We start from the raw sequence: 21892 nt of genomic DNA, 5'->3' as shown, positions 1-21892 counted from the left end.
TTGTTATTAGAGACTCATGCAACAAAGTTAAAGTGGCTGCTGCGAAATCCACTCTATTTACAGGGGATGTAAAGACTGCAGAAGCTGAAGCTGTTGAATGGGGGTTAGTGGTGGCAAAAAGTGCAGCTTTTCAATGGTGGAGTCAGATTGTCAAGAAGTGGTGAAGTTAATTAACAACAAAGAGGGCAGTAGAACAGAGATTATGTGGGTGATTTCAGAAATTCAAAGTCTTAGCAAGGATTTCCAGAATATTAGCTTCTATCACACTCCTAGATCATGTAATACTCATGCCCATTCCTTAGCTAAGTTAGCTCTAAGAAACAATGAAACTGTTGTATGGCTGGAACCAATACCAGTGGAAGTCGAATCTGTGTTATCATCTTTGCTTTAATGAAATCGTTTATTTCCTTCTAAAAAAAAAAATTCTTTTCTCCTTTTCCCTTCCTTTTTCTATTTTCCTTCACTCTCGGCTTCCCTCCTCTCTTTTACTTTTTTTCTTCTTTTCTTTTTCTTCTCTTTTCTCTTCTCTTTTTCTCTCCGATTTTCTTTCTTCTTATTTACCTTTTCTTTTCTTTTCTTTCTTTCTCTCTTTTTCTTTTGTTTTCTTCTCTGTCTCTGCTTTCCTCTGGGTTGCAATTTGATAAATGAAGCAGCTGTCAATATTTAACACTTTATATAGCTACCGAACAACCACCGAATCCAACGAAGCAGCTCTCAATTTTCAATATATATAAGCACCGATTCAAGCACGCAAGTGAAGCATGGAGGTGTGCTACAAAAATTTCTAATGCTATAGATCAATCCCGATATAAAATCTATCATTTTATTTAGTAGAAGAAATAAATTTTATGATGAAGGGATGAGAAAGAGTTGGTGATGTATAACCTGCGGCTCTCAATTCGGTATGTGCACAACACTTAACCTATAAAGCACTCAAATAGAAGTGATTTTTTTTTTGGGTCAAAATAATGCAATTAATTGAATCCATCACTTAACCTATCAATTTTTTGGTCAGAACTCTTAACCTATCAATTTTGTTTTTTTTTTTTTAAATTGATATTTTCACATTTTTATAAGGTAAATTGAAGATTGCCATTCTAAGTTGGGGGTAAAATTAAAAATTTTCCAAAAATTATATACACTTTTCATAAGAAAGCTCCTCATCGCTATTCAAGTTGCCAAAGTCCAAACTCACTGATCGATGGCTATTAAGGACAGCCTTCAAATTTATAACAAAGCATTCTTGCAAACTAGTATATGACATTGTGTTTTCCACAATAGGGGGCAGACCTAACCTGCTTTTTTGTTATATTGTTCTTCTTCATCCCTACTCTCCAGCAGTCTCTTCCTTTTGCGTTATGTCAGTAAAGTCACGGGATTTCTTTGCATTTTGAGAACGAACTTCATATGGAAACTAGTTAGGAGAGTATAAGACAACGACTGAACTCTAAAGCGATGGTATGGCTTGTAGTTGAACATTTTGATTATGAGTAAAGATATACACAAATAAAGAAAAAGATTAAATAGTAGTGATATACCTTCTCTGTTTCTAGAGCTGAAAACGAACCAATCGAATAAGGAATTAAGTAATCTGACGTTTCCCTCTGAGTATTCTTTGGTATCGCCTTCAGTACGAGTAAGTTTGTAGACAACAAAACTTTGAAACAAAAGTAATATGAAATAATAACTCATACCAAAAGCTAGTGAAACAGATGAACAGCAACTCCTGCTCTATGAGGCTTCTGGATTAGCATTTGACAGAGTATCTGTGATCTTGGACAATGGGGAGGACATAGATCAGGAGATCCAGAAGAATGAGGGGGCTTGTGTGGCCATGACACGAGAAAAAGATTAGCAAACAATGAGTTTTCAAAATTTCACGTTTCTCTATTAACAATGTATGCTTTTAATAACGGAGAAATAAGTAAATCATAAGTTTTAAAACAATATGAAGACATTTTTTTAATTTTTATGATAGCAGGAGATAATGACGAGAAAAGGTCACACATGAAGAGGTTTGATCATAAGATCCACGAAAGGACAAACACAAAATCACATGCTACTTTACATATTGACCTTAAATCTCAAGATGGTTGGTGAAGCATGATCTGCCAATGAAGGCAATATTACACACATATTGCCCGAATCAATTGAAAATCTTAATGTTGAGAGCTCTCAATTGAAATACGAAATCTATGGTGTTTACAGCATAAAAAAGGTAAAAAGAGAGCAACATCTTCAAGTCAAGATGAGAGCTGTCAATTGAAATACCAAATCTATCGAAATTGGATAACTTGTGAAATAAAAAAAATTGTCTCTACAAACATAGGTAAATAGAAAAAGAACACTGGGTCCCCACTCCCCATCCTATGCATTCTGTCCTTGATTTTCATTAAATCCAACTGAAAACTACCCTCATCATGTCAACTGAAAATTCAGTCCCTTGCTCATATTTGTAACAGAACGAGTTGACTCCAAGAAAATCTTCAAAGCCAATATCTATCTTGTAGTGCTCTCAAAAATACTCTCTCACCGTCCCTGTTTCCCTGCAGAAATTAAAACAATATCCTGCTATTTATTCCCACACACTATCTGAGAGATCTTCATTAAATTTCTTTGTTTAAAAACATAAAGCCACACAGATTTTCCAATCTACACGTAGTTTGAGAACGAAAGTGAGGAAGTTCCTGATTCTCAAGAATATTAGCGGAACTAAATTTTTGCCTGCAAAGTACTTTCTGAAAAAATGACCTTCGGTCCAACATTATATATATAATGCAAGAGTAGATACAATAAGTAAACAAATAAAAAGGAAATGAAGTACCACATGCAAATTTAAAGAACATAGATTGAAATTGAGAAGCGTACTTACAAACAAAATTCAGCGACAATAATACCCCCTGGGCTGTGCCTTCCGTCGAGTTGTCTAAATCTTTTAGGTCGTGGTTCCTCATCGTGATCATCACAGCAGCCACTTCCACTGGCTTCAGCTGCCCCAACATATTCTGCAAGGCTTCGCTTTGATGTTGTGGCTAATTCCAGATTTGATCCAACAAAATCGCGATTGAATTCATTTAGATTATAAGCATTAAAACGACTCCATCGGTTTGCCGTTTGGTCGAACTCCTCCACTTCGCGCATATAAACTGGATGGAAGCCACACCTCTTTACATCCAATCCTGGGCTCCACGTGCTTGTAAATGACAACTCAATATGATTAGAATCAAAATGCCAGCTACTATCATAGCATTGTTGTCGGGACAAATAGAGTAGCCAAAGATGGTCCGACTCCGAAACAGCTTGACCGAATTTCTCTTTAAAAGAAATATAATATGTAGGCCTATTATGAGAACCGATCATTTGGCAGTCCAACTGATGTCCGGGCCATAGTTTTTTCGTACGAGTTGAATGTTTCGGGAGATGAAAAACACAGCAAATAGCATATCCCACAACCTTATCCATATTATACAAATATGAAGGCCTTGTGACTGCTATAGAAGAACCCTCATTCTGATACATGAACCACTTTGGAATTTCACTTCCTGGAACAACAATGCTGAAATCTTTTAATGGACCTGACACTGCCTGCAACCAAAAAATTAAAAAAATGAACGAGTCCATACCATTGCTTAATTTTTTTAGGCATAATTTTGGCGTAGCTAGAAGACTGACCTCAAGGTACTCTTGTAGCATCGAAAATGCCAAACCATTGTTTCCCGGAAATTTCAAGCTGTCTACACAATCAATTAATGTGTATTCGGACTTGCATAGTTTTAATGCACCTAATAATGTCACCAACGAAGTACAACCATTCACATTAACTCTTTTTACGTTGGGTGGAAGTTGTGGCAGAGATTGAAGGCTTTTACAATCTTCCAACTCTAGTTCTTCAAGATTGAAAAGACCGTCAATACTTGCTGGCAACCTAACAAAACTGTTTTTACTCAAATACAACGCTTTTAATGAGCATAAGTTGCCAATATCATTTGGGATTACTCCTTCCCCTAGACTACAGTCACGGAGATCCAATTTTGTCAAAGAGCATAAACCTGACAGAGAAGGCAGCATCAAAGGTACAGGATATGAGCTCTTTGCCATCAAATTAAAGGGAAAGTGAAAATGCCATGATGTAGATGATGGTGGTCCATTACACTCAGAAAAAGAGAGTGTTCTAAGATTCTTCATAAGAAAAATGGAGGATGGAGGTTGTCTTATAGCTGTTCCACTTATATCAAGTTCTTCCAAACTTTCTACTTGCCCAACTGTCTCTGGCACATTTTTAAGTTTGAAGCAGCCTGAGAGATTCAAAGTTTTGAGAGATTTCAAACCTTTTATACTGTTGGGAAGTCTCACGAGATTTTTGCAGTCATTTAAATTCAACAATTCAAGCCCCATCAAAAGTTCAATAGATGGTGGCACTTCTGTAATGGAAGTTCCATCTAGATAGAGCTCGGACAGGTCTTCCATACTTGCCACAATCTCTGGAAAAGTCTTCAGTTTCGAGCAACCAGAGAGCTCCAGATTTCTTAGACATTTTAAACTGCTTATAGTAACTGGCAGACTCGAGAGATTTTTGCAGCCTTTCAAAGTCAACTGAACAAGTCCAGATAGAAGTTCAATTGATAGCGGCAATTCTTTGATATCAGTTTCATTTAAAAGAAGATCCTGCAGACACTTCATACCTCCCGCAACGCATGGAAATTTCTTCAATTTCAAGCAACTAGAAAGAACAAGTGTTTTAAGCGATTTCATAAAAATCTTGCCCGGAAGAGTTATAAGACTTGTACAACCTTTCAAGTTCAACAAAATCAGCTTATTGTGAAGCAGCAAAGATGGGTGAATCTCACGCAACCTTGTACATCCTTCAAGATCCAACTCCTCCAAATTTGGCACTTCCGTGAAGTCTGGTGTCTTAATCAGATTCTTTGAATGGCTGAGTTTCATGACTTTCAACACGTTTAAAGGCTGTTGAAAACAAAAGGGTGCTAAAATGATATTTTTTAATTCATAGACGGCTATAATAATAAAATTGTAATAAACAATTATTCAATTAAAAAATATAAATTACCGACAAAATTAATGATCTTACTTTGGTTCCCTTCCACAATTCTTCAACGCAGTTGTAACACATTTTAAACTCCACAATTTTATCCAATTGTAAATCTGATGGCAAAGATTTCCAAGGATATTGATGCCAATCAAGTAACCGCAATTTGTTAGAGAGGTATTCAAGGCCTTGAGGAAGCTGCAGATTACATATTTTGAGCAATCGCAGGTTGGTCATCTTCGAAAATGCTTTCGGACCAGCACTTAAATGCACTTTATCTTTGAGAAAGTAATAATCATCAACTATTATTCCTTCAACTACTTCACTTCCCTGAAAATTATAAGCAAAATAGTTCATTAGAGATTTTACTAGGTAAAAGACAAAAAATTCCCAATCCTCTTTATCGGTCACTTACTGTGTTTTGTGACAATACATGGCATACGTCTGCTTCCTCCCACAATCTGCTGCGTTTTCCAGGCTCCTCTGGGGACTGTCTCCTAACAATTTGTCGACCCATTTCCTGTAACAAATCATGCATCCACAGTTTATCGTCCTCACATACTGTTAATAGAGATTGTTCAATAAGAACACTAATGCCAATTACTGGTTCAAAACCACAGCTGTTGAGAATTTTCGATACGTAATCTCTCTTCTCCCCTTTAAAGAAACAGGCAACATCGAGAAATATTTCCTTCTCTGCTTCCTTCAGCCCATCAAAACTTATTTGGAGTATATCTAGAATCTCATTTTCAGGTTCTCTTTTTAGTCTTTCCAAGGTACTTGTCCACTCGTCCACAGGTCTACCAAACAAAAATGAACCCAAAACCTTTAGAGCTAATGGAAGACCACTAGCATACTTTACAACTAGTTGAGATAGATGAACATATTCTTCCCTGGGCTTTTGGGTTTCAAAGGCTTTCAAACAAAAGAGTTCGAATGCCTTATAATAACTTAGTGCCTCAAGCTTGAAAACTTCCTCGACTCGATGCAACTTCAACAAATGTTCATCCCTCGTTGTTATTATGATTCTGCTGCCCGGACCAAACCAATCACGCTTTCCAGCTAATCTTTGTAGTTGCTCAACATTAGCCACATCATCGATTACTAGAAGGACCTTTTTTTGTCGCAGCCTACTTCCTATCATGTTAATACCATCGTGGACATTTCGTATGCTATTGTCTGCAAGCTTCAGTAAATCAGAAAGGAGCTGCTTTTGCAAAGAGATTACACTCCCTTCTTTTTCAGATTTTTCTCTAACATCGGCAAGAAAACTACTTCCATCAAACTCATGGGACATCAAGTCATAAGCAACTCTTGCAAGTGTTGTCTTTCCTAGACCTCCCATACCCCATATCCCTATCATACGAACATCAATGGACCCCGTACCCATAAGAAACATCAGTTTCTCCAAGCGTGATTCTATTCCTACTAACCCCTTAGCAGTCTCTGGCTTTGTACGAATTTTACTTGATATCACATTGACAATTTCCTCAATAAATTCAGACTCATTGCTGTAGATTGAAAACAACAAGAAGAAATTGCTATTGTTAAATTAAAGTTTGTGTGAACGAAGTAAAAGATCAATTCCATATTATTTATAAAATCCAAACCACACAATATTCGTTTCATCAAATAGAAGTCACATAATCAAGTAACATGTTATTATTACGTGGGTCAGAAACAACTAGAATGAGAAAATTCAATTTCTTCTGCTGTTTTCTTCTCATGTACATATTATTTCTTTCTATAATTAGGTAAATTAGATTAAAAGAGAATTTATATCAATTTTTTATAAGAACATTTATTACACACATGAAATCAATTAGTTGATGATGATAGACATCCTAAATTATGTGGCATTCATTAGGTAGTTAATAATTCTTTAGAAGATTCAATAATTATTTTATCTCAAGAACCAACTGATTAACAGAGCACAAAGCATCACAAGATACAAATGTACCGTCTTCAAAAGTTCAAAATACAATAATTTAACGTATCAACGTCTATAGCTATTCATTTGCAAATATTAGTTCATTTATTGCACTACTATTTTAATAACGACACATCATATGATATACACGTATTAAACAGAAGCTGTTTAATTGAAAACAATGTTGAATCATGAATACTAAAATTTTTTTTGTGCTTACTTATCATGCCGAACAACAACAAAAAAAAAATAATAATTGAGAGTAAAAATGATTACCTATCCTTCAATTCCCAACCAGATTTATTGGCCACCACTTTTAAAGCGTCTCTCCACTTTTGCACCTTTTCTATATTATCCTTAAAATTTTCTTCGTGTTTAGCAAAAGCTTTTCCAAAATTTGCTGTTTGTTTCCTCACAACAGTTGGTTCCACATCATAGAAAATTGGAAAAATTTGATCTTCTTTGTTTTTGCATTCAACAATCTTAGCAAGTTCATCCAAGCACCAAGTGGAAGAAGCATAATTTTTTGAGAGAACAATAATAGAAACTCTTGATTCTTCAATTGCTTTAAGAAGTTCTGGTGAAATGGATCCTCCTTTCTGTAGTTCTTTGTCATCCCTGAATGCATAAATCCCTTTATTTTTTAAAGCAGTATAGAGATGACCTGTGAAACTTTTACGAGTGTCTTCTCCTCTAAAACTTAAGAATGCATCATATTTCCCATAAGAGATGGTTTGGATGCTCGTGAAAGCCATTATATTTGTCCTGAAATTTAGAATAAAAAATGTGACATTCTTGGAACAATACAATGCAGACAACATGATTCATCCAAAATTATGGGCACCCGAAAAGGATAATGTACATATCAAGTGATAATTAATTTCGGATGTTTTTGGTGCGCCATATTATATTACATAAGCTGTATTTGCATTAAATAAAATATTTTCTATTAGAATTTTGATATTTTATACTATTACTTACATTAAATATGTTATTTAACTTTCTCAATAAAAAAATTTGAAAAATTATCAAGAAAGTAGTACTTTTTATTTCAGTAAATAATAAATAATTAAATAATGAAAGTAAAATAAATAAAATGATCTTATATAATTAAATAAAATAGTGTGCCCATATGTCGTTTAGAAAGAATTAAGAAGAACATTAAGGTTACAACTAATATGGATTGACATTATATATAAACAAAGAACCTGGCGAATACTTAGTCCTAATAAATTATTTGCGCATAGATCGTAATTTTCTAGTTAAATTTTGAGAGAGATTGAGAGAAGCTGACAGAAACTGAAAATTTGCCCTTTTTTCAATTAATTAAATTAATTGACAACAAATTGTAATTAAATATTGTTTGAAGACAAAAAATTACTAATATTAATTAAAAGTTAATAAGTGAGTGCTTCTGATTTCGAAATCAATGATCTTCTTCTTAAACAAAATAAACAGGTCCACAGCTTCTTATTTACTTTCTTTACCAAAAAGAAAAAAAAAAACTATACTTAATAAATCCCAAAATGTAATTAGAAAATTTTTTCAGATGCTGATTGGAGAGTGTGTGTACCCACCTCTACTTAAGCAAATCTTTTCTAAGTAACTATAAGGAAAGGCAAAGAATTCATATAAAATTAACATTCAAGCTTTCTTTCAAATTTTACACATACAGGATATGCAAATTAGTTCTGAAAATAAAAGAGAAATTACAAGATAAAACTTAAAGCTTACTAGAACTCCAATGAAGTATTTGCTCAAAGGAAAGAAGTTAATCAAATCATGCAACTTCTAGCTCCTCATCCTCAGCTCTGTTATATGATTGTATTCCAGATTAAAGCAAGCCTTAGTGTTGACCGACTTGCATAATTAATTATTCGATATAAACTTCCACTTGCGTAATTAATTATTCGTCTTAAAGTTCCACTAGTCTTAATTAATTATCCAAGGAATTGTTAATTATCATAAAATTCTTCACATGGCAATCACTATCATAGAAAATAATGTGCTTCTTTAGCTTATTCAATAGGCTAGAAAACTGCCCTTCGAGCATCTTCCAAGAAATTGTTTATGAAATAGAACTATAAATAAGTTTATATAAATTGGCAACGACTACATTGCATTAGGGAAACAAACCCCATTATTTGTCCTTTAGTTAAACGACCGTTGGATATTAATATCCAACGATTGAGATTTGAGAATGAGAAATATAGCACGTGGGAGTGACTAGAGTAGTCGGTAATAGGTCAGTAAAAATTACGACAAATTGGTGAAAAATATATAATTTAGAATAAGTTTAGCTGAGTCTTTTTTACCAATTTATCAGCCTGAACTTTTTTACCAATCCTATCTAATTTAGAATAAGCTTATTTGAGCTACTAAAAGAAAAATATATTAAGTCATATTGCAATGAGCATATTAGTTTATTGTTCACTCATAGCAAGCAATTCATCAATTATGACCCAAAAACTCGCACGTGTAATAATGGATGCAAAATGAGAGAATGCTGCAATGAAACAGAGATTCAATTATGGAAACAAAACAAAGGATTAAATTCCCACTCATTAGAAATCAACAAATTCAAAGCTTCAATTTGGTCGAACATTATATAATTTTGTGATCGAGATTCAAGGAATTCTGCCAATGCTATCTTCAATGGTCAAGTAAATTGAGTTAAACTCTCAAGTCACTGATATTTTAAATATGAGACTAGAGTTTTTTTTTTTTTTCAATTGCTTGGAAAAAAATTCAGCTCGGAAAAAAATTCAAATATACATATAGTATAAATATCAAAAGTTATCCTAATACCATACACGTAACGTCCTAATGTAATTATTTAATATTAAAAATTTGTAATATCAAGATTACATATAAAAGTAATTTTTCAACTTTTTTTTCCTTATAAATCTGTATAAAACATGAACACCTTTTGATACTTGTGATATCTAATTGAATTTTTATCAAAAAGTTCTGTACCTTTTCAATTTCATTCAAACATTAAATTTTATTTTAAAAAATAGTATATACTTTCTTTAAACCTTCTACGATGCTTCGAGACAATTTCATGTTAATTACGGAGTATCGAGAAAGCACAGTTTCTAGTTCTTTGAAACGTGAAACGTACAATTGTTTATTGTAAATTTCAATAGATTGACACCGGATAAGGGGGAGCATACTTTGCCATAGACCATAGTTCTCTAGGAACAATCACATTCTTCAAAAAAGAAATTAAAAAGTAACAAGTTAGAGAGCTTCAGGTTGAATGGTAATAATTAAATTTCACATATAAGAAAGAACACTAAAGATTAAACAATAATAGTTAAGTATGAACAAACATACCATCCCCAACACTCTAGAGAACTAATGGAACTTAGCAAGAAGTTCAACAAATCTGGCATACCATTGCACATCGATATTCCTGGAGTCAAAATGGAGATCAAATTCTGACAAAGCCAAGTCATTTGATGAGAAGCGTAGTAAATTACGAAAATATCTAAACAGATTAGGATCTTCTCTTAATCTGAGTTCCCCTAAACTTTTAAAAATCTTATTTCACACGTCATATAATAATAGTGTATGGATAGAATTTTAATTTTAATTTTTTATTTTTTTAACTACCAATCAACGTGTGAATTTCTACTCAAGAAAAATTCATATCAGAAGAGGATCTTAATCATATATAAAGATGCTCAAAATGAAAGTCTCAATCTTATTCAATCTTATGCACTGAAAATTATATATATATATATAGGAAAAAAAAAAGACTTAATCATCTTTCTTTTATGTAAAAGATGAAATATATCTAAAAACTTACAGTCCCAAAGTCCCTTCGTCTTGAAAACAAGTTCACCCCAAACCCTGTTAACTTTTAGGAGAATAAAAGAGAAGTACAAAATTATATAATATCAATTGATCATGAAAATTGACCTCCATTTCATGAAAAAAAACTCCTCATCTCCATTCGAATTGCTAAAGTCCAAACTCAATAATCGGTAGTTATCAAGGACAGCCTTTAGATTTATAACAAAGTATTCTGGTTAGCAGCAAATGGCATTGTGTTTTTCACAATTTGGGGGCAGCCTAACCCCGCTTTTTGTTATACTATTCTTCTTCTTTGCTCCTACTCTCCTGCAGTCTCTTCCTTTTGCGTGTGTGGGTATAGTCAAGGATTTCTTTGTATTTTAAGAACGAACTTCATATGGAAACCAGTTAGGACAGTAGAAGACAATGAGTGAACTCTAAAGCAGTGGTATGGGTTTTAGTTGCAACATTTTGTTTATATGTTAAGATATATACAAATAAAGAAAAGGATCAAACAATAATGATATACATTCTTTGTTTCCGGAGCTAAAAACAAACCCGACAAGCAAAGAATTAAGCAATCCAACGTTTTCCCCTAAGTATATTCCTTGGTATCACCTTCAGTGGGAATAAGTTTGCAGACAAAGAAACTCTGAAACAAATGTGATATGAAACAATGTAATGTGATTGCTGAAATCATCGTTCAGAAGATATAATAATGGCAAAACTACCCAACAACAATAAACAGTCGCCAAATTTTCTTCTCTGATTAAATACAAGGCGTTATGTTACCTTTGGTTGAGTCCTAGCATCAGGTCCCTCTGCTCGAGTCTCAGCGCCCGGTTGACTGGCTAGAATTATTGCAGGGTTATGACTAAGCTCCTCTCTGATCCAATTGGTTTTCTTTCCTTCAGGAGGCAGTCCTTCATGGTAAGTCAGAATTCGCATGAAACCAGCACGTACATTTATTGTATTCGCCTCCGTGAATACAAAATATAATCCAACATCAGTTACAAGCTTGCAATTGGGCCAGTTAGTGTAAGTACCACCCATTGCTCACTTACCAACATAGCACCTGCGAATCAATCATAGGTCGTAGCTTTTAGTGCTTAATTATACATGTTAGTAGTAATTGTGAGGCTACTACAACAGTTATAGAAATCGGAAACAGGACCAAATAATGCATAGCTTGCCGTTACTTCTACAACTATGAAAACATACTCAGATACATCTCACGAGATATTTATCGCCTTTTGATGATTCATTTGCTCATTTAGGGGAGATCTACAAGATTCTTAGCCATTAGACTTGCAAGGTGTTCGTTGTTAGACATACTCACATTTACTGCGGCTTTGCTTTCTGGACTTTTTGGATTAGACGAACCCATTGCTTTGCTTTTTGGACTTTTTTAGTACTCTGTTACCCAGTTCAAAGAAAGAATTAGTTACTAGGAGAAGTGTTTGGCAATCAAGAAAAATGAAGGAAAATAAAATGGAATGTGAATCTAATAGAGAGAAGACGAGAACTTTACGGGCTATTATATATTTATCGCAGTAACTATTAGCTTGTTTGTAACCAACTCATCAGCTCATGCTTGCGGTCATGCTTCTGATTCTGTTACAGTGTTATGCATCTGTTGATCCTTACCGCCAGGCTGGCAGTTTGTTTGTTACACGCTGAGCAGCTCATGCAGTTATCGGCTGTGTGCATCCTCATCATAGCACCAGCTATGCTGCTGCTTTTTGCTTCATCAGCTATGCCTAATGAAACTGGTTTAACAACCCCCACAGTAATGGGGTCCTTATTTATTATGTTTCAATTTTTTTTTATTAAGAATATATTTAATTTTTACTGCATATTCCTGTTTGATCCTTGTTTATTGCTTCAATGATGTGTCACATATTATATAAAGGATCATAATTACGAAAGTGTTAGACGTTGATTGACTTTATCGCATTCTTCATTTAGTGGTATTGCTTTTTCATGATATGGACAAATTGATGTGTTTAATCAAATTAGGAGGGACTCAATGTCAATCAATTTGAAGTTTGAAGGTTTACAAAAATTCCAGTGTAATGAGAAGATGAAAGTTTATTTACACTTTTTAAAGCTTTCTTCATTTAATTGTTAGTGATAGAATTATTTTAAAAATTACTATAAAAATAATAAATATTAATTATATTTATAATCATAATGATGATAAAATCGCACGCCCATTAGAGTGCTGACCTGCTGTTATGAGACACCCGATTCCTCCTACCCCAAATAATAAAATTTACCCCATGTTACAAACTCTGTAGCTCAAATAAATATTTCATATTTTACCAAATCAATTTCACCTGTAGTTAATTTATTAAATAAAATCCAAAATTTAGTCTTTTTTGCAATGCATCAAAAAATAATTCTCAAGTTCATTTTCCATAGACAAAAGGATAGTATGAAGAAAAATATAAAGTTTAAAGAAAGAAAACTACAAAGGCCGAACTAAATATAGACTTATTTATGCTTTCAAGCCACTAGATAAACTTTATTTTGAAAGTTCGAAAGTTCCAAGACGACTAAGATACGTAATTACTAACTCAAAACACTATCATCATCCAGCAGATAAAACTACCAATGCTACTGCCTCAAATAACCAAAAAGAGAAGGCTAAAACCAGACTGAAAGGCATAGAAATTGATACACTATGATGGGGCACCAAGATATGAGGCCAGCCGCAATATATCGCTGAAGATTCCACCTGCTGTGACTTGAGCTCCGGCACCAGGTCCACGGACGATAAGTGGCTGCTCCTTGTATCGTTTTGTTGTGAAAGCTATGATGTTATCGGAACCAGAGAGCTGTGCGAATGGATGATCTCTCTTGTATCTTCGCAACTCTACACGCCCCTCTTTGTTGATAGCATCCACCACTCCCACATATCTAAGGACCTGACAAATACAAGTTTGAAACAAAATCAGGATTTTGTTTCCTAAGGGATAACAGAAATAAGCAATAATGTTCCTAAACATAAGCTACACATCAAGGAACCAAATCATAATCAAGAATTTATTGTAGTAACATGTAAGATTGTAAAGTTTATTTTCCATAGTATCTCTGAGTACATCTTTCATAACTAAAATTTACTTCACCCCTCAAATGATTGACAAGAATTCAAAAATGATATCTCATAAAATCAGTTTTTGGGTTATTGTAATTATTATATCAGCATCTACTAGCTCTACTAGAAGTTAAACCAGCAAAGTGTCTTATCAAAAACTCACTTCCCCTGCATCCTCGGCCTCTTGTCTTTGCTTGGCCAATTCTTTGTCAAATTGTGGTAATTGCTTCATAAACTCTTCAGCAGATGCACAAGCCTGTAGCAAAAATCAAAGCATTACATTAGTGATGAAGTTGACCCTCAGTGGAGTGTTGGATTGAGTAAAACTGTTTTCTTACTTTTAATGGTTCTGGCACAAGACTTTGAACAGGGAGATCAGAAAGTTCCAGCTTAAGACCGGATTCTCGGGCAAGAATTATCACCTGCAGAAAGAAAGTTTTTTTCAGTCTGATTCTCATCGAATTAAATTCAGCATTCAGACACAGGAATAAACCACAAACAAATATGGAAGCATCAACTGTGGTCAGTTTCTCTGACAATTCAAAATGTTTGGTCATGCCTGTGAACATCATTCTGCGATAACTGATTATAGAATTTTTAAAAGGTAAGAAAGCTCATCTGCCAACTTTATGTCACTTATCTGACACATGCATTGATGTGCAAATTTATAGAATGGCAATTGAGTAGATGTCTTAATGAAATCCTAGGCATTTACCAATTGCTAACAGCTGTGGTAGAATGCAGAAACTAATTCGACACTCTGAATTGTAGTAATCATTTGAATAACAAAACAAACAATTACTGCATACAGTACCTTTCTGGCAACATCTGTTCCAGATAGATCATCCCTTGGATCAGGTTCAGTATAACCTGCTTCTTTCGCCTCTGTCACTACCTCACTGAATGATCTTGTGCCTACAAAGCTGTTAAAAAGATAACTCAAAGTCCCACTGCAACAGCAAAACACACAGGTGAACGCTTGTCAGAAGACGCATGAGTCAACTTTAAGGAAAAATATTTCAGTACACAACGAACATATTGATATTTCGTATTTTTTCCGCATGAGGGTCTTTTGCAATATGAGCCAATACATATGACCAACCTGAAAATGCCTTCAATGCGCAATATATGGTCCCCGGTTTCCAGCAGACCCCTTAAAGTGCTGATAATTGGAAGACCAGCTCCAACAGTTGCTTCATAGAAGTAATGTGTATAGGATTTCCGTTGAAGAGGCCTCAGCTTTAAATACTAGATTTATGCAGAACTACATTAACAAATCTCCCAACGGAAGGATCAGAGGAAAAAAAAAAAATCAACAGTAAAATTGTCCCTTTCTAAATTAACTATTAGGTGAACCAGGATACAGTTCATCCGGCTGGGTAGCACACAGACATCAAATCAACCATGCTCCAGCAGGAGATTGATATTAAAAAAGAAGCAAGTGCAGATGAATAAACATCAAGATGTAAATCTGTAGTGTAAATTTATTTTAAAATATCTGGAATGTTGTACTTTTCCCCAAAAGAGTAACACTACCGAAGAGGCTTCTATATGACAATGATGATGGTGATGATGAATGATCATATCCCAAAGACAAAAGAATTTCGTTACCTGGTCCAGCGGTCCGGAATTTGCTTTTTTGTTTGGGGTGATTACATGAATTCCTCTCCGCAACCAATCATGGTAACAGCTGGCAACATTAGAGTCTGCTGTACAGTCTACCAAAACTGTATTAGGGATAAAATGATTTCCATGCACAAGTTGAGTAAATTTCTCCACATCAGCCACTTCTCCTTTCTCCTTTAGAAGCTCTCGCCATGTTGACAAGTCAATTCCCCTACAATGAATAACTAATGAGACGAAGGGTTGCAGTAAATTTGACTACATTCGAAAGTAATATTCTTATAATTAATGAAATAAGTATGCTCATTCATAAATTAAGAAGTCCCACTGTCCCAGCATATATTAAAAGGAGAAAAAAGGGTAGCTTCACAATATTGATTAAAACCACAGGAAAGGCAGGAAAAAAGAATACAATTGAATAATGTCTTCAGTCAACAAAGAAAAGCAAAATAATCTCTGATAGTGAAGCCCAAACAGACAGGTCCCAATAGCAAATCGTCATGATATTCAGATTATACAACTCGAATATGCGCATTCATTTCCCAAAACCTCAACATAATATGTGAACCAAGTGCCCCAAACATATAAAGTTGTTGGTGTCAACCTATGGAAAGCATGTGGGTAAAAATGGGCCTATGGAGTTCAGTTTATTGTACTTTCTACAAAAGCAGAACAATGAATTTCACTTCATTATAGTCTCCAGTGAACTGTTTTGAAGACGTATTCTGTCTTCCTAGGAACTGGAAAAGTGTTATTTAAGGCTGAGTTCCTTCTTCCTTTGACTTGATATATTGTTTTTCTTTAATATGGTCACCTGAGCATAGGATGGTCTGCTGATCCCCTTTATTTTACATTCTATTCCTCTATTTCTGATATAATTGTTTCTTATTGAGAACAAAATAGTCATTACCAAGGTGTGAAACAAGGAATATAAGATAATATGTTATAGAACTTATGATCGCTTCATATTGATGGATACTGAACTCCGACAGAGCGCCCAACAGAAAAATAATCATATGAGCAAATTTTTGTTAGTCTGAATAATGGTTATGTTTATGCTCAGCTCAGAAGGAAGAGCAGAGTTACCACGTCTTTTTTAAACCCATCTGATGCAATGATATCAAAGAGCCATGAATACTCAAATAAAGCTTCCAACTTACGTATCACTCAAGACCATTGTTCTGGAGCCAGTGATTCCCATGACCCGCAAATCAATGTTAAAATCTTCCTTCAGGACCGCTGCCTGCCAGAGTAAAACAGAAATTTCAAAACTTGTTCAACTACCAACAACAAAAGCACATTTTGCTTCAAAGTTTGAAAACCGTTTTCATATTTTTGTCTCCAGTTGCTATATTTCGAGAAAAGACACCAATATGGCAACCAGATTAATGAACCCCATGCTCGCTTAATGGCTACAGCATGCCTAGTCATGTCAATTAATTGTCCCTAATTTGACTTACAAATAGCAGATCTATTTTATTAATGTCCATAATAGATTTCTTTAGTATAACACAAATCAATAGTATTACCGCTGTTGATATTAGATTTCCAAGAATTTACAACTATTGACTGTATTCATATTGACCAAGACTAAGAACTCCATATATTCTCAAACTCCAGCATTGATTTATTCATAGATGTTATCATACAAACCAAATACGAAGGGAAACTGTCTAATACTGCACCTGATCCCTGAGCTGGTCAAGTAATGTGGCACCTATCAAACCAGGGCCAATAATCCCCATTGCGATAGTGGTTCTTGAAAGATAAAACCTCGAGTGGACAGCCCTCAAAGCTCTAATGCAATCTTCACGCTTAAGTACTACAGTAATATTGTACTCGGAACAACCTTGAGCTATTGCACGGATGTTGATATTAGCCTGCATTATTGATACTTCAAACACTTATCACACAGATAATTAGAAATTAAGATCAAAGCAGAAATAAGGGATTATCAAGAGATGATATTTTTACCTTGGCCAGAGCATTGAAAAGCGTGGCACTAACACCAGGAGTACTCGCCATTTTCTGGCCAACTGCTGCTAGAATGCTACAGTTTGGAACGATTGCCACCTAAGAAGATTTGTCTTGAGATAAAATAGAAGCAGAAAACTACATTTGCATTGAACTTGGCAAAATCAGAGCTTTAATGTAATTACAGGAAAAGGAAAATATGAAAACGCAGCTTCTACTACAGATCTCACAGCACAAAAAGCGAGCTAATAATTTGGACCATGATAAATCACAGAGACATGAAATGCATTAGCTCTCAATTATTGCAACAGACAGTAATTTTCCGATGATTTAATACTTTAAACTGTGTGGTACAGAAGTGAAAGCTTAATAATTATATTCAGCCAGAGTCTTGATATCTTTATCAAGTCTAGTCTAGTCTAGTCTATTCTTGTACAAAACAAAGGAATGATGATAAAAGGAAGTTAAAATAAAAGATTACTAAATTAGAACCAAAATCTTGTGCATAATATTAAGTAAGAGACGCCCAGATAAGCAATCGCAGGACAAAAGTCAGTATAAATTGTTCCAGTTTGAAAATTTGTAAGATTATCAAGTATAATCACATAACCAAAATGACAAACATACCTGGGAAAGACGTCCAGCATTTAAAGCTTCACGAAATCTAGACTCCAGTGCCTCAGCAACAGCTTTTACTTCCTTCTCGGGCACAGCAAAGCACACAGAGTGCTCACTACTAGCCTACACCATAATCAGTCACTAAGCATCTGTGTTTATTAAAGAAGACTGTCCCTTGAACTTAAATCAGAGGATAAAATTACCTGGGAAATCATGATGACATTAGCTCCAACATCTTTCACTGCACCAAAAATCGCATTTGCAGTGCCGGGAACACCAGCCATTCCAGTACTACCAAAATAAAAATAAAAAGAAGCAATACAGGCAGATAAAATTGATTTAAAATCGAAAAAAAATTATAATCCAAAAAATAATAGAGCTGAAACCGGAACAGGCAGCTCACCCCTCAACATTTACGAGAGCCAAATTGTCTATTGTTGCAAAACCTTTTACGGGAGAATCTATTATTTGCTCATCTTCATTTTCATCAATAGGAGGCCGGCATATCATTGTTCCAGGTGCCGAAAGATTGAAAATGTTCCGTATCACAATTGGAATGTCATATCGCATTACTGGTATAATGGTTCGTGGGTGCAACACATTTGCTCCAAAATATGACTGCAAATACACATGAATATAGTGTAAGAAATGTAAGTCTGAATTCTGCACAGCTTTGGCAGGCATAAGAGTAGAGGTCAATTCACCATTTCCCAGGCTTCTTGATAAGACAGTGTCCTCAGTATCACAGCTTCACTAACTGCAGAAATTCGAGTTACAACAATATCAAAGTTATGATCCATTAAAATCCCAAGCAAGCATTCTATTCATTGTACTGAATTTGCAATATACAAGAATATTGAGGATCTTCTGAAAATGAAGGCATACATATAATGCTCTATGCAAACCTTTTCTTGGGTCAGCACTGTAAACTCCATCCACATCTGTCCAAATTGTGACTTGATGAGCCCTGAGTAGAGCTCCCATTATGGCTGCAGAGAAGTCACTTCCATCCCTCTTCAAAGTTGTGGGAATATTATCAGGCGTGCTGGCTATAAAACCAGTTGCAATTATTGTATTTGATGGACTCTGAGAAAACCATTTCTCAAGTCTTTTTTCAGATTCTGAGAAATCAGGATCAACTTGGTTAGAGCTAGTTGGATTTACAATAAGGACTTCCCTTGTATCCATCCATTTGCAATCAATGCCATTCTGCACGAGAAAAAATAAGTTCAAATAGCTTCTAAAAGTTATAGCAACTTCCAAAAGCTAAAATCAAGCGATATTTCTAATAACAAAGTGCATATAACTGCTGGACCTTTCTGACAACAGCTGCTAACATCTGAGCAGACCACAACTCTCCATGTCCGACAACAAAATCTGTAAAAGATTCTGTGGCATGGCCAGCTGCAAAAATAATAAAATGATTAAAAGTGGTTTGCAACAAATTGTTAAATAAAAGATTAGATTCCCATGACCAGTTTGCCTCAAAAAGAACAAGGTTGATGACAGAATATGCCATGGAAATCCCATCCCACCAAACAAGAAAATCAAATCAATGTATCAAATATATACGAATAAACAATTAGTAAACACAGTCCACATTTGACAAGAAATTATATGTAGACCTTATGAACTCATATAACAACTCAGAGATAAAAACATAATTCCTCACCTAAAAGTAGAGCAAATCGGATATAAAGGATAACTTGTAACCAACATCCAAGTAGATATTCAACTGATATGAATGATATACAAAACTTGGAACATGAATGCATGACTTGTATAGCTCAGAATAGAAACTTAAATATCAAACTGTTAAAGCTATATGCAATTGTTTTGTAAAGAAAAAGATTAACAAGTAAGAAACTAAATTTGTAAAGAGGGACTTAGATGAAGGTACAAACTCATGATAAATTGCAAGCAAGCAGTATTTTTATCACTCATTGTAAAGATAGATCCACACAAATGGAAACAGAATTTTCTCCACCAAAAAGTCCCATGAATATGCATCATGCGAGCACTCTGTTACCGATGTATATAGCACGGAGCATTGCTTTGAGGTTGCTTATGTCATGGTGCAACCGAGACAAAAACCCAGCAAGTTCGTCTCCATCAAGTAGATCATGTGCTGTTAATTGATGCTTTTCAAAAACAGCATCCAGGGCAGATAAGTAGGAATCATTTCGCAACTGAGCCTTGTAGATGAGGTCATACATCATATCTGTCACTTTTGACATGGCTGACACAACTATCAACTTCCTTTCTGTATCATCATTAACTATTATCTCACCAACATTTTTTATTCTTTGGGAGGTTCCAACACATGTGCCACCAAACTTATGAACTGACCACATTTGTCTTTTGGGAATCTGAGCTTCTTCGGTTAATTTGTCCACTGAAATATCTGTAAACATATAAGAAAAAAAAATTAAGATGGAATCAACTGAACAAACATTTGTCAATTAGAAGATGGTAACAATTTTAATAGATTTCGAAAATAGATAAAGCAGCTAATGGACCTGTAACTGAAGCCATTATGTGCTTATTCAATGACTCCCCTTTTCGCCTCCGAGAGACATAACTCAATCTGAACCATGAAACACTAATATTAAGTAAAAGAAAGTATTGAACTTAAAATCATCAAGAAATGTTAAGAAAGCTATATCATACACGAACTCCAGGTTGCAGCTTTTAAAGCCTTACATAGAAGGAGCTCAGCTGCCAATTGCCTTAGGAAACCAATCGAAATGTAAACATAAAAATAAAAACAGTCTAGAAAAGGCACTAGCAAACAAAAGTGCTTGCTGTGAAAGCACATCAAATTCCTTTGCAACTTGTAAAGCACTTCTCAAAAAAATTAAACATAAAAGTGCTTCTGTTTTGATTCCTGAAGGCAGTTTTATCCATTTCAACTGAAAATAGCAAGAAAGACACAAAAGCACTTTACCGGAAGCACTTTCAAACACACAACAAATGGCAAAATAACAGAATCTCAAATTTCCAATTTTTTTTTCATTTTAAATGAAGCATAAGAAAGAGGACTAGACAAGTCACATTTACATACACAAACACACACCGTTGGATCGTCATTTCAAAACCAACTCCAAGACCTCGAATCAATTCAAAGAACTATCACAAAGCACCAAAACGCATCGTTTTTTGTGACATGCTCACATCAATTATAACTAGACAACAATCGTAAAGCAAAAGTTGATTATCAAAACGCATCGTTTCCAAGCAGTGCGGAGCAAATGAACAAAACAAAAAGCACCTGGAAATGAAAGGAAGAGGAGAGAAAGAGCGGCAATGAAAGATCTTCTTATTGTTTTGGTTGTTGTTGAGCTTTGATTGGTAAGCCAATGCGGCTGGAGAGTGAATCATACGCGAGGAGGAGACACTCGAAGAGAACGCCATTGATTTGTTTCTCTCTCTCTCTCTCTCTTTTCCCCCCCGTTCTCTTTCTTTATCAATGAACTAATAATTTGGCGTCTTTGGTTGCTGGAACTGACGAGAATGAAAGTGAGTCACTTGCTGTACTGCACAGATGATGAATTGAAATTAAACGGAGGAGGGAGGCATCCGATGTCTGTCAGTCTAAGAGTATCTTTGAGTATCACCAATAGTAGGATGACACGTAGTCCAGGAAATGTTTCAGTTCGGCTCGTCACAGGTCACGTGTGTTAACAAGTACAATAATTACTTTTGGATCCCTATTTGTTTACTTATTCTCTAAAAAGTATATTTATTGTTTATTTGTAATAAATAGGCCCCTTTCCAAGAACCCTAATGAACCGATCAA

At 34.8% G+C, this 21892-nt stretch overlaps 2 protein-coding genes across 2 annotated transcripts; both read right to left on the bottom strand.

Moving 5' to 3' along the window:
* Positions 1–1870: 1870 nt before the first annotated feature.
* On the bottom strand, positions 1871–8903 carry LOC102616019 (TMV resistance protein N-like). Its single transcript, XM_025098312.2, has 7 exons — positions 8712–8903; positions 7254–7742; positions 5463–6558; positions 5090–5377; positions 3673–4965; positions 2873–3585; positions 1871–2546 (listed from the first exon to the last, which is right to left on the bottom strand). The coding sequence occupies exons 2-7, from the start codon at positions 7730–7732 to the stop codon at positions 2516–2518; spliced, it is 3900 nt and encodes a 1299-aa protein (XP_024954080.2). The 5' UTR covers positions 7733–7742; positions 8712–8903; the 3' UTR covers positions 1871–2515.
* Positions 8904–13263: 4360 nt separating this feature from the next.
* On the bottom strand, positions 13264–21631 carry LOC102628536 (bifunctional aspartokinase/homoserine dehydrogenase 1, chloroplastic-like). The gene is made up of 18 exons (XM_006478363.4): positions 21365–21631; positions 20613–20680; positions 20123–20497; positions 19409–19497; positions 18999–19302; positions 18798–18850; positions 18497–18711; positions 18297–18384; positions 18103–18216; positions 17476–17574; positions 17187–17381; positions 16662–16744; positions 15490–15715; positions 14981–15126; positions 14693–14828; positions 14217–14300; positions 14042–14134; positions 13264–13708 (listed from the first exon to the last, which is right to left on the bottom strand). Exons 1-18 carry the CDS (start codon positions 21505–21507, stop codon positions 13463–13465), a joined length of 2757 nt encoding a protein of 918 aa, XP_006478426.2. The 5' UTR covers positions 21508–21631; the 3' UTR covers positions 13264–13462.
* Between the last annotated feature and the right edge of the window lie 261 nt (positions 21632–21892).

The sequence above is a fragment of the Citrus sinensis genome, chromosome 3 (assembly GCF_022201045.2).
Source record: "Citrus sinensis cultivar Valencia sweet orange chromosome 3, DVS_A1.0, whole genome shotgun sequence".
Lineage (NCBI taxonomy): Eukaryota > Viridiplantae > Streptophyta > Magnoliopsida > Sapindales > Rutaceae > Citrus > Citrus sinensis.
This window is presented reverse-complemented; position numbering and strand designations above follow the sequence as displayed.